At 36.1% G+C, this 13,211-nt stretch overlaps 1 protein-coding gene across 1 annotated transcript; it reads right to left on the bottom strand.

The window, feature by feature from the left end:
• Positions 1–8,168: 8,168 nt before the first annotated feature.
• Positions 8,169–10,548, bottom strand: LOC149681254 (uncharacterized). Its single transcript, XM_089834451.1, has 2 exons — positions 9,867–10,548; positions 8,169–8,657 (listed from the first exon to the last, which is right to left on the bottom strand). Exons 1-2 carry the CDS (start codon positions 10,266–10,268, stop codon positions 8,274–8,276), a joined length of 786 nt encoding a protein of 261 aa, XP_089690577.1. The 5' UTR covers positions 10,269–10,548; the 3' UTR covers positions 8,169–8,273.
• Between the last annotated feature and the right edge of the window lie 2,663 nt (positions 10,549–13,211).

The raw sequence follows: 13,211 nt of genomic DNA, 5'->3' as shown, positions 1-13,211 counted from the left end.
TTTTGAACACTGTTCAAGGTGGGGAGGGTATTAAAAATCAAATTTTTAAGTGTTAATTTTCAAGTGTTAATATTTAGTTTAATTCATAATCAATTTAATTAATTAATCGAGTAATATTTTTTGTAAAATGTTCAATCTAAATATGTAAAACTGTTTTGTTAAATTTATTGTATATAGAACTTTAGGTAAACCCCCTTATTTTTTGAGTTCGACACCCTTTTTTTTGTAAAGATATTTGTTTCGGTCAGTGACGCACTAGGTTTTTTTCCATTTACGTTGTTGACGAACTCCTCGCTTGGGTATTTTATTGAATCTAACAAACAAGAAAGTGAGAGTATTTTTAGAAAGTAAAAGCGAACAAGAATGATCATTGGCTAAAAAGGTAGAAAGGTCATTGGACAGAATTTGAGCGTTTGAAGCACGCTATTTTCTATAAAAATCGGGGTTGACCAGGTCACAAAAGAGACTCCCTTCAGAACTTTTGAACGAGAAGGTCTATCAGTTCACATAGAGACCACCAGCGGGAGAAAAATACTCAAGGTGCGAGTTTAAACGAAAAAATCCTTTATGTGAGACCCAAAGCGCGGGAACAAGTTAACAACAAAAGTTAGTTTTTTGAAAGGCAAAGTGCGCCACTAAGAAATCTTTAAAACTTTGTAGAAAAGAAACTCAATGTGCGAGTCAAATTTGGCAGTAATTTTTTAAGTGAAAATAAAGTAATTTTTTGGAGATTTTAATTAACAAAAAAACCGCCTTTTCTTATTTGCGAGTAAAAAACGTGCCAACGCGTGAGTAATCTAAATTTCCATCATTAAATCGCCTTAGTGTTTTCAGTCCGCTAACGCGATCGACTACTCAAATAAACTCAGCCCTCCCAAAAGCTATTTTCGCGTCCGTATGCCACAAGTGATCAGTCAAAAGAAATTACACATAAAATTAATCGGAAATTTCGCGGTAGTAAGTTAGTAACTAAGCTCCTTCTCCTTATGTCTGTTATCTATTTCATCACGGGAACTTGTAGAAACCTATCCTTGATAGGTAAAAAATTGATAGGTGCAAAATACAAAATATTTTGATAGGTAAAAAATTGATAGGTGCGAAATCCAAAATATTTTGATAGGTAAAAAATTGATAGGTGCGAAATCCAAAATATTTTGATAGGTAAAAAACTGATAGGTGCGAAATCCAAAATATTTTGATAGGTAAAAAGATATATCGAAATAAATGCGCCCAACACTGGTTATGCTTAACTTCTGGCCACGTGTATCCCGACTTTTCTGATTCTCGGGAAGAGATCGAGGAATTTTCCGAGTCCTGTCTTTCGCGATATAATTTTACACTCGGGCACGATTCGGGATGATTCATTAAAATTTTTCAAAATTATTTAAATCCAAAAATCTATCTATTCGAAAAATAATTTGGGATATCACAAGAGTTTATTCTAAAAATAAATAATACAAATCTAAATAAATACTATAATAATTAATTTCGATGATTGATATCGATTTGAAAAATGTGGAAGCACGCCTTCGAATGTTCGAGAAGGAAATTTCCAAGATGGCGGCTATCTAACTCAAACTAGAACTAGCCTGTAACTAACACACGAATCGGGCCCGACCACCCCGCCGACGAAGAAAAGCGACGGGACGGGAAAACAACAACCGAGGGTTCAAAAAGACGGGCACGGCACCATTTGCAACGGTCTACCCCGGGGAAAATTAAACTGGCCGGTCGTGAAAAAGGGGGATTTCCGTTACAGGACGTTAGGTAGCCCTAATTAAATTAAGGGGGACCTCGTGACAACGTTAAGTCTTAAAAACGGGAATTGTAAAAATAGGCCTAATTAATTAACTTCCTCCCGTTGGAATTCAATAAAAGAAATTATTCATACCTTCTGCTCATGTTGAAATCGACAAAAATTTTAATAACTTTAAATTTTACAAAAAACGTCGCGAACTTTCCCGAAGGACGACGGCGCGAACAACAAAACTATCGCGTAATGTGGGAAGCAGGGCTTCTTCCGAGGGCGACTGCCGGCGACTTGACAGGAACAAAAAGAGAGAGAGAGCCGTGGGTCTTACACGCTCTTATATACAAAATTTAAAGGGGGGGTAGAGAGAAGGATGAAGGAGGTGACGTAGACGACGAAAGGAGCGGACATATTCCGGAGAATATGTCTGTCCCTTTTGTCGTCTGCAACGGTTTCTGGGCGAAACCGCTGCACTGTGTGCCATTAAAAAGTTTAAGCAAACGGCCATTGTTATTTTCAAAGGGAAACGCAAAAAAAGCCAAACAGGGCCCCACCTAGATGCACATTCAACTAAGTGAATTAATTGATGATAGTTAAAAACCATAGATTGTTTCCCGTATAAGCGCTCAAAATTTCTGAGAAAATCTATGCAATTATTTTTGGTGTCGTACAGACAATCTAGGGGTAAAGTTGACATCATTAGGGTTCGAAAAATAATAACAAATGTCACCCAATTTTCATAGAATTTCTTGGGCAAAATATCTTTTAACACTACAACTGAGTAGAATAAGGCCCATGATCGCCATTCTGATGCTTTCCAATATTTACGTGTAGTAAACGATCGTGGCCGCCTTGAAAACTCTTTTGGTACTTTAATATCTAGCAATTTTTCGTCAAGAGCCTCTATTTTGTTGCCAATATAGAAAGACAATTTGTTATTTTTGCTATCTAGCCACATATTTGTGGTGGTCCTAACTACCCCTAAACATAAACAATGCATATAATCAGGCACAATGTCGTCACAAATGTCAAAATGTTTAAGATACAGCAAAACTGACGGGCGTTTAACCCCATTCGACGTTTCTCCTCTAGTTACTGCGTTTCGAACGTCATCCAAAACCGATTGAAGAGTTCTAGTCTCAAATGTCTCAATATTTTCCATGCTATAAACACGAGTGATTCCAAAGCCTTTGTCCACGATTTCTCCTGGGTGTTTACACCAAGGACACCCATACAATCCGTTAAATTGAGTCATGTTCATCATGGCGCATCTTGCGACTGAGTCAACGGAACACGGGCCTGGAAAAACTCTTGTTTTGACTATTTCTTTATTCTTATTAGTCCATACTAAACCACTGGATAAAAGATAATTCATTGTTTCAACAAATGGCTTTAAAAAAACAGTTCATATTTGGTTTGCTTTCTCCAAACCAAAGACTAGCGATGAGGGTGTTTCTACCTCTTATTTGCCATGGGTGTTCATTTATTACAAATTAATAATGGCCAAATGTTGAACTTAGAAGATTGGAAAATTGGTACTCCATCCGTATTCCAAGTGATAGAGAAATCATTCACAGATATGTCCTTCTTATTGTAACTTGAAGTTTGTGTGATATCACTCACGTCTATCAAAGTTTCTTTTGGTTTCAGCTCGGGGTTTAAAAGTTCCAATAAATTAATTATTTGACTCTCAATGTCAAAAACCAGAAAGTAATTTCCATCTTTAAGAAGGTCTTCTTCTTTATACACTTTTTGGCAAATGTCACACGCATAGTCAAGATGTGTAGTATCTTTTGCTCCAATATTTAGATCGCACGACTTGCAATAAAAATGCGGAGAAAAATTAGATTTCGACCCATCAAAATGCTTGAAGAATAAGTAGTTTGCCATGGGGAAACTGGAAGTGGAAATTGCAGGCAACTGGAAGTGGAAATTGCAGGCAGATGCAATTTCAAGAGCTGCAGCAGACTTTTTGTAGCTTCTTCCTAAGAATGTAATTGTAGAATGTGTGACATTATTAATAATAAACTCTCTTTCCTCGTTAGGTGAGATCCCTTATATAACAATTCATCTAATTCTGATATTTGATTTTGATTTGAATTTCCCATATCCATTGATTCGTCTTCATCCAATGAGCTTGACATTAGGAACTCCTGTTCATTCTCGATACTTGAGCTAATGAAACATACAAAATTATGTAAACAAAGGAAAACGATGCAATATTTAAACATACTCATGACTGGTGTCTAATTGGGACGTTTCCACATTTCGCGAGGGGTTTAATAAAAATTCATTATCTTCTAAATTTTGTTGAAATCCTCCTTGGTGTGGACATTGATTGGTACGATTACGACTTGCTCTTTGCTCATTTCTCATTCCCAGGAATCCCAGTGAATTGTTGCGATTCCTGTATCTTTTTCGGGACCGGTTAGGTATTTTTCCCGTATTATTCCATAAATATGTTTTTTAAGGCATCGTTTAATTATCTATATTGTTAAAAATTTCAGTATTACCGGAGACTAGGCCCTCATCGACTTAATACACATAAATATTATCATTATTACTTTCTCTTGGGGTTATTATGAATAGGAGCTGTACGTGGTCTGACAACGACTCTCAAAACTAGCCCGTTCAGTGATGTTGGCTAAGTTTTAAAGTTGAAAATCCCTCAGTTCCCGTATAAAAGCCGCCCACAATCCTCTCCAATTTAACAAACCCTCGACCCCCCTCCATAAAAACTACCCGGAAAACTGGTACTACGTTTGGGGGCGTAATAAATTTCGATAATTTTTGAAACATTTTTTTTACCTCTCCGAGTGACGTATGTCACGAAGAGGTTCTGTAACGATCGTGTGTGTCTTTTTGTGTGTCTTTTGTTACACCCACGTGACCGCGTTCCTAGTTTCCAAATCGGAGCAAACGTGTTCGCCATTTCCGAACTGCTTTCACAGTCACGGAAATGGCTCCTCTACTTGAGTTCTCACACCACCATCTTCTGGTCTTTGTCCATCCCACACGGACACCAGTACTTACTGGCTTCTAATCACCAACAGCTTTTGGTCTTCGTCCATCCCACATGGACACCAGTCTGTACATACTGGCTTCTAATCACCACCATCTTCTGGTCTTCGTCCATTCCACTTGGACACCAGTCTGTACATACTGGCTTCTAAACACCACCATGTACTGGTCTTCCGTCTATTCCACATAGACACCAATCTGTCTCATTGGCTTCTAACTCCATCGTCATCGTTGGGTTTAAGACATTCGCGGCGATCAGCTAGGGTTACGAGAAACGTCTAGCCTCCCTAGGGTGGGTTGTCCACCAAAGGTTTTCGCAATTGCGGTTGTTCTTGCTTTTAGCTGTAGTTCGACACCATTATATACTACCTATTTGAGTAAGGCAAAGCAACCAGCGTATGCTTCATTTCAAACGCCAATATTAGTCAAGTCTCTCAAGAATGTTTAATTGTTCTTTTTTAAAACGATGTAACGTTCAATAAGGTGAATAACTAACGAAGAAAATATTAATTATATTTATTTTAATATTTAATATAATCTTGTTTCTCAATTCAAAATTAATACGAAAAGGGTTGAAAAGCTGTCTATTTGATTGTCTGTGTGTGTCCGTCCGTAGTGCGCCGCGTTAGAAGTTCGTTTTGTTTTGGTGTGTAAAGAAATCCTACAGAACCATAATATTCTCTTTATCCTTAATATAAAGTGAACATGTGGAAATATTTTTCGTAATTATGATGCATTTAGTACTTTTGTAGCTTTAAAGCTCTGTTTCATTTTGATATTCCAAAGAGTTTTTTTAATATTATTATTTGAAATGGCTGTTTATATATTACTTAAGCTATACTACATCTGTATATAGAATAATTCTTGGTTTTGTGATTTCATGAAGGAAGCTAAGACCTAAACTCCGGCGGGTATATCTAGCATTACCCCCAATAGGCTTAGTGAATTAAAGAGTAAATAATTGAGGCCTGAGGTGAAGCAAACTTTGGGTTTTGATTTTCGTGTCTGAAATGAAGAGACATCAACGGTTCAGAGTGAGCCGAAAGTTAAATACACTCTTAAATAATCAGGTTAAGATTTTATAATAGAAGAAAAGATCATGGTGGCAATTAGATTAGTAGGGCTAAGCTACAGAGCTTTTAATCTCTTTATGGTGCGCATTGACTAGCAGTGCGTCTAGCTACAATTTAGCTTTGGTATTATTTAACGTTAACACTCATGTCGGCAAACTAAGTATATTGTTGAGGTGAGACGAGACGATAGTGTTTACACTGCCAACCAGTTGTGAATGTAGCTATCAGAATATACGGTAAACAGCTGAAGCGTAGACTTCATTTACCAATCTTTTCCCCATTGACTGATTTCCATGTGTCCAAGATTTATCCTTATTTGATGTAAAATGCCGTCTGCTTTACTGTATTATTCGCTATGCTTGGAATTCTGCTTCAATATTTTGTAAATTTTTACTTCAAAAAAGAGAAATAATTCCATATGGAGGATGCCCATCAAAAAGAAACATATTCACTCCTTATACAAAATATCTGATCAGAACTGGTTAAATCGATCTCGATGTTTTTAATTACGTTAATGTATATAGAAGGGTAATAATTTACAGAGGGTGAAGGTAAGGCTTATGTAAAAATTATATAATGTAAAACTTCAGGGCGTCGTACAACGTGGGCAAAGGTTAAATATAATTTAGAGTAAATTGTTTCTCACATTTTTTTGACCTATTTAGATATCTTGAGGGCAGTTTGAAGAATTGTAAAAAGTCTTATCTTTGGATCTCAGTCTCTCTATTAAGCGGCCTTTACACGCTCAATGTTTTGCACAAAAAAAGTGGGGGACATGTATAAAATTCATCACCATATAAATTATCCCCGAGACTTTTCGCTAATTGCGCAAATCAAAATCCATCATGATGTTGATTGCCCAATATTTAGAAAAAACCTCAAAATATTATTGGACAAATATATTGACTAAATTCAAATGATTTATTCAATAATATTGACTATATTCCAAATGATTTATTCAATTATATTGACTAAATTCCAAATGATTTATTCAATTATATTGACTAAATTCCAAATGATTTATTCAATTATATTGAATATATTTTTGTCACAATAAAATACTTCAGGGTAAAATGTTATTTTCCAACCATTACATATAACATTTCTTTTAATTAGTGTTGTCGTCTCGCAAACATGTCCAGAAAGAAAGCATTGTGGGCGTTGGTTCTTGCAATAATATTAAATAAAACAACTAAGCGTCGTAGGCCTATCCGTATTTGGGCTAAAGATTGGTTTTTGAAAAGGAATTTATATACGGACATGACCCTACTTCGTGAGATTCGGAGTTCATCACCAATTGACTATGAGAATTACCTTCGAATGGACGTAAGCACTTTTCGTATGCTTTTAAGCAAAGTGTCACAATTAATTGTCAAGAAAGACACGGTAATGAGGGAGGCAATTCCTCCTGAGACAAGGCTGGTCCTTACGCTTAGATACTTGTCAAGTGGTCGAAGTTTCGAGGATTTAAAATTTTCTATGCGTATCGCTCCGCAAACGATATCAAAGATAATAATTGAGACTTGTGAAGCTATAATTGTAGGACTGGCTGAGTACATAAAGGTACGTATGATGAAAAATGTTAACGGATATTGCTTAGATTAGATTGATGTTGTCAGTAGTTAAAGTTACGAGAAGGGACTGTTAATGTTGATATTCCAATGCTCGAATGTCAAGTGGGCATATATAAACACTTGTGGCAGTTAAGTTGTCGTTACCAATTTGCATCATATTCGGAATTGACACACTTCATCACATACCCATAAAACATGTTTCTTATATACATTTGAAGACACAATTGCTAGTGTTAGTCAGAGAGGAAGACCAACGGGGAAGGGAACCAGTACCAGCCTTAAAGCCAAGTGCGGGTCCAATGGATCCCATACAAGACGACTTTCCTTACGAACACCAGTTTTGGCTTGGGAGGAACTTTTATCACCTTTTATATATTTGATAAAGGGGTTTGCTTCTTCTATGTGCACAGTCACAATTATTGAATGGTGTATATCAGTACTTGTAGGGAAGATTTTAGAAGTGTTGGTTTAGTTGCATAAATCTGATCTACGAACCCCATGTCGTTAAGCCTGTAAAGCACGTTATTATTCAGATCCGGAAAATTTTAGGTTTATGTTTAATTCATTAGTAAACATCGTTTTAGTTCAAATTATTCATAAATTCTCAACCTAATTAGAATTTTAAAATCATTCGCAAATATTTCCTGGATGTGTCACTATGCAGAATTGGTCTTATAATTAGTAGAATAATCGATAAAAACATCTCTTGATTTCTCATTTCACTCTCCCTTTAGAAGTAAATGACAACCATTTGTTATGCTTCACTTATGTTTTAATGGGTTTATTACATGTACAGTACGTATTTATATATGTTGGTAAACACATTTTATATCGTTTTGATATGCAAATAAACACCTAAAGGTCCTTCAAAAACTCCAAGAGCGGCTCATTATAGTTAGAAATACTCGATTCACTTGTTGTGAAAGACGAATGAGAAGATGTCGCGGTATTCGGGGAAATAACTAGTTTGGATGTTCTCGTAAGGTTTTCTAATTCGGCCTCCATGAAGACTTGTCCAATAAGGTTTTCGGCGTAAATTCTTTGAATGCGAGTCAGCTTTTTAAGCTTTTCAGAATACCCCCTCCCAACAGCTGTAAATTCATCATCGTCTTTACTCAGGTGGTGTAATGCAACCGCTATCATATCATCGGTTCCCATATCTGCAGACTTTCTTTTTTTGGCAGTCTTTTTCGTGGAGCTTGCCGTGATATTCATCTCAAAGCTTTCATCCTCGCTACCCTAGAAAGCAGTGATCAAGTACTTAATGACTATATTTGTTTTAGTAACAACAATTATTCAAGGATGGTAAAGATAGTACTTAACCTCAAGACCGAGCCCAATAAATATACTTATGCTAAAACTAAACACATAAAACTAAACACATAATAACTACTTTGCGATTATGGAGGTTGACACTTTACTTGATGATTAAAATATTACATATGGCAGTTTCCAGAACACGAATCCGAATGGAGGAAAGTGGCTAATGAATTCGAGCGTACATGGAATTTTCCTCATTGCGTTGGGGCCATAGATGGAAAGCATGTTACCATCCGAAAACCAGCAGGAACATGCTCTCGGTATTTTAACTACAAGGGCACTCATAGCATTGTACTGCTCGCAGTTGTCAATTCTAACTATGAGTTTATGATGGCGAGTTTATGATGGCGGATGTCGGAGCAAATGGTCGAATATCGGATGGCGGTGTCATACGAGAAACAACGTTTTACAGGAAACTTTTGGAGAACTCGTTACATCTTCCTGAACCCGAGTCCCTACCAAGTTCCAACACTTCAGCCCCGTTCGTTTTCGTCGGTGACGAAGCGTTTCAACTTTTGGACAACTTCATGAAACCATACTCTCAAGCAACTCTTGACAACGAATAAAGAATATTTAATTACCGGCTGTCAAGAGCTCGAAGGATCGTTGAGAATGTTTTCGGGATAATGGTCTCGCGTTTCGGTGTTTTGGAAAATCGAATAAATCTTTGTCCCAGGAAGGCTGAAACCATAGTTTTAGCATGTTGCTACTTGCATAATTTTTTACGAAAAAGAAAGTCAGATTATATCAGCCCAGGTACGGTGGATTCTGAAGACCTTGAAACTGGACTATTGAAGTCAGGTTCTTGGAGAGATGAACACGTCATTATGAAACTAAAGGACACTCAGAATGACGATGACCAACGATGTACCAACGGACAAGCCACAAGAGATACATTTCGTACTTATTTTTGTCGGGAAGGCCAAGTGCCATGGCAAGATAAGGCCATTTTCAAATAAGAACATTAAATAAACTACATATAATCCTTTCTCACTCGAACGGACAAATCAGTTGTTAAAAAGTCTATTGGGTCGTATGCCACTGATTATAAATTATTATATTAACCCTACCACATGCATTTTTAGAATATGTTAAAGCTTAACTCATTAATAAGATGTTTATAGTTACCTTCTTGTAGACCTCTTCGATAACCGAACAATTCGTCTTCAAAGTTGATCTACCAGCCCTGGGTGTTTCGTGGTCAGCAAGAAAACTTAAGGCTTCGTAATACCACAGACTTGGCTGGTAGATTTCTTCGGTTCCTGCACCCGACCTTTTCGAATTTCGAACCTTAGTTAGTTCTTTACGGTAGTTAGTTCGCAGAGAATTTAACTTCTTAACAACGGTGTCACGCGAGGCGTCGGCTTCTACTTCTTTATACTTCTCTACAAGGACGTCGTATGCCACTCGTTTAGAGTTTCTATTAGAATAAAGTGGAGAATCTATGTCCCAAAGTTGAGGATATGATCGATATAACTCAATAAATTCTAGGATGATGTTTTGTTTCCTAGTTAGCGACATATCTTCCATTGGTGCAGGGTCAAATACACAGACTTTAATGATATTATTCGAATGCAAAATTTTGTTCAATTGTTTGGATAACAATTTGAGCAATAAAAAACTCAATATATGCTCAGTTTTTTTATACAAATATTGTCCAAAATTTATCGCAAACGATGATCCATTTACTAAAAACTATTGTGGCATTTTTTTAACTTTGTACAATTGTTAGTCTGGATAACGTTTTTGATACTTTGTAACTAAAACGACGGCCCCCACGTTTTTTGTACAATTTATTGAGCGTGTAGGGTGCCCTTGATACGATAAATTCGACCAATCACGTACAAGCTGCCGTATCTTCTTATCCATATATATTCTATGTTTTGGATCATGCTAGAATTTTCTCTTATTTATGTTTTTGTTTCTTATTACACAGAACCGATATCTGACGGTATTTCTCAATAGGCCTTTATAGAAAGTTTTACGGCTTGCGCACCTTGTTGATTTGTCCCGCCGCGCCTGCGCATTATAACAGCCATACGTCACCAAAATTCTCTCTGACGTGACGTCACTAAACTATGCAGGAAAGCAGTTTGTCGCGCTAGGTAGGTAGGGGCGTTAACCGTTAAGCCTTGGCTTCCATAGCCCATTTTAAGCGATGGATACACAGGTGAACGAGTAAGTTATTTTAAATATTAATTAATTAGATGAAGACGTCAGATAATATAATAATTTGAACATTTCAATCAAGATTTGCTAGCACAAAGTAAAGAAACACACGTCGGTAATCTAGCTTAATTTCCAGTCGTAGGTAATCTAGCTTAATTACCAGTCGTAGGTTATCTTGTTAACTTTATATACATGTGTGGCGTCCTTTTCCAACTTAACTTGTTAGCTAACAGAAGCTAAGGTTCTCTTGTTTTTTTACTACTACGAAAATTGGACCAAATAGCCTTAACCGTGCTTACATCATCAACTGACTATTATCCATGCTAAAATATCGCAGATTGGAATGGTTTTGAAAATATGAAATTGAACATACTTTAACTTAAATCTAATTAATGAAAATTGGAAAGCGGAAATTCTAAATACCAGGCTTTCGTTTAAAAGCATTTTCAATTCAAACAAACGAATAGTTATTGCATTACGGCTGCCACAAAATGGTTATCTGTAAAATATTTTCCCATGTTATTTCTAAGCGAAAATTTCGAGTTTTTCGTCAAAATCACTGATTATTTTTATGGAAATGAAAACCACCCTTTGCAACTTTATTTTTTATAAAATAAACTATTAAATGAATCTTTTGGAAATTTTAACCACATATTCAGATTCCGAATCGTAGTTCTGTGGAATGTTTTCAAAACAATTATTAGAATACAAAAAAAGTTACATCCAATCAAAAAACCATCCTTATACATTAAAGTCAGTATGAAGTCTTATCTAAGAGAGCTACCGCTCTCATAGAATTGTGTGCTCTTAAAACTATGTGGTGTTAGGAGGATAAGTAAGCTATATAAAAAATAGATAAGTTTCAACAAGCAAATAAAGATATTTTACTCTCGTCTAAACACCAGTGCTAAGATAAAACCTATGGCGCCAAAAGCGTCAAGTTTACAATGTTTTCAAACTTCCCGCCATTTCGGGTGCTGCTATCCTCACCGCTTGTGTCGCTGCATAACTTAAGGTTGTTTTCAAATATCCCGCCATTTATGGTGCTGTTCTGCTCTCCGTTTTGGCGCTAGTGAGCCTAACATGATGAAGGTGACCCACTAATACGCCGAGGGGGCGTGGTCGTATTAGCGAGTTTTCAGCTGAATACGGCTTTGCGTTTAAAATTTAACCAAGACATATTTTGGACTTCAACATATTAAATACAAGTTAAATGATTATGTGCCTTTTATTTTCAGGAATTTAAAGATAATCTTATGATTGTTAAATATTGAACAGCATTAAGGCTCTTGGATATTGCTATTGAAAAAGTAAGTTCAATTGATCGATATATATAAAACATTAATCCACAAATGATAAAATAAATTGCGCGCTTTTAGGCTTAACGCGTACAATATTTTTGAGAACTAGGATGTACCAAAATTAAGAAAATTAGACTTTAAACAGATCGTAAAAAGTAACCGAGATTTAAAATAAGTGAACTTCCGAGTGATTTGCGGCATGAAGCTTTTTTGGGTGCCAGCTGTAGACTAGACACACAGTTTTTTTTTCTACATAGACCGTAATACAATCAAAGAGGGGGGCTGTCACTACTCAGCGCAGTTTTACCTAAGGGTTTTTTTTACTTCTTTTTTGTTTTGTTTACTAGTTCAAATTGTTAACTTGTTAAGGAATATTTAACACAGTCAAACGCCTTTATGTTCGTTTTGATAGCACTTTTCATTTGTATTGATGAAATCGATAAATGGACAGCCACCAAATTTAGACAATTTCTACAGTATACGGGAGTATTCGCATTTCGAAATCTACTTCCAAGCCATTTAGTAGACCATTTCCAGCTATTACACTGTGCAATTATTATTTTATGCCAAAAAAAATCCTTCAGATGATCTGATAAACTATGCAGGCTCACTGCTAATCAATTTTGTTGAAGTTGCTCATGAATTATATGGTAAAGAAATTCATGTGTATAATATACCTAATCTGATTCATTAAACTAAATATGTTAAAATATACGGATCCCTTGATAATTTTTTCGGCTTTCCCTTTTGAGTCTTTTCTTGGTCGTTTGAAGAAGATAGTGAGATCACCGCACAAGCCCCTCCAGCAGGTAATTGCTAGACTAAATGAACTAAAATCTCTGAATCCGGATCGACCTTTAATGCAAGTAGATTTAAGTAAAATAGAACCTCAGTTTGATCATAATGAAGGCCGTATGATAGATGGAATAAAAGGATTTCAGTACCGGAGACTTTTATTCAAAGGTTTTGTTTTAAGAAATAGAAAACCCGATAACTGTTTACA

The sequence above is a fragment of the Phalangium opilio genome, unplaced genomic scaffold (assembly GCF_054372755.1).
Source record: "Phalangium opilio isolate 3A_F unplaced genomic scaffold, DU_Popi_V2 ptg000039l_1, whole genome shotgun sequence".
NCBI classification, from domain to species: domain Eukaryota; kingdom Metazoa; phylum Arthropoda; class Arachnida; order Opiliones; family Phalangiidae; genus Phalangium; species Phalangium opilio.
Note: the sequence above shows the minus strand (reverse complement) of the source record. Positions and strands in the feature narration are given on the sequence as shown.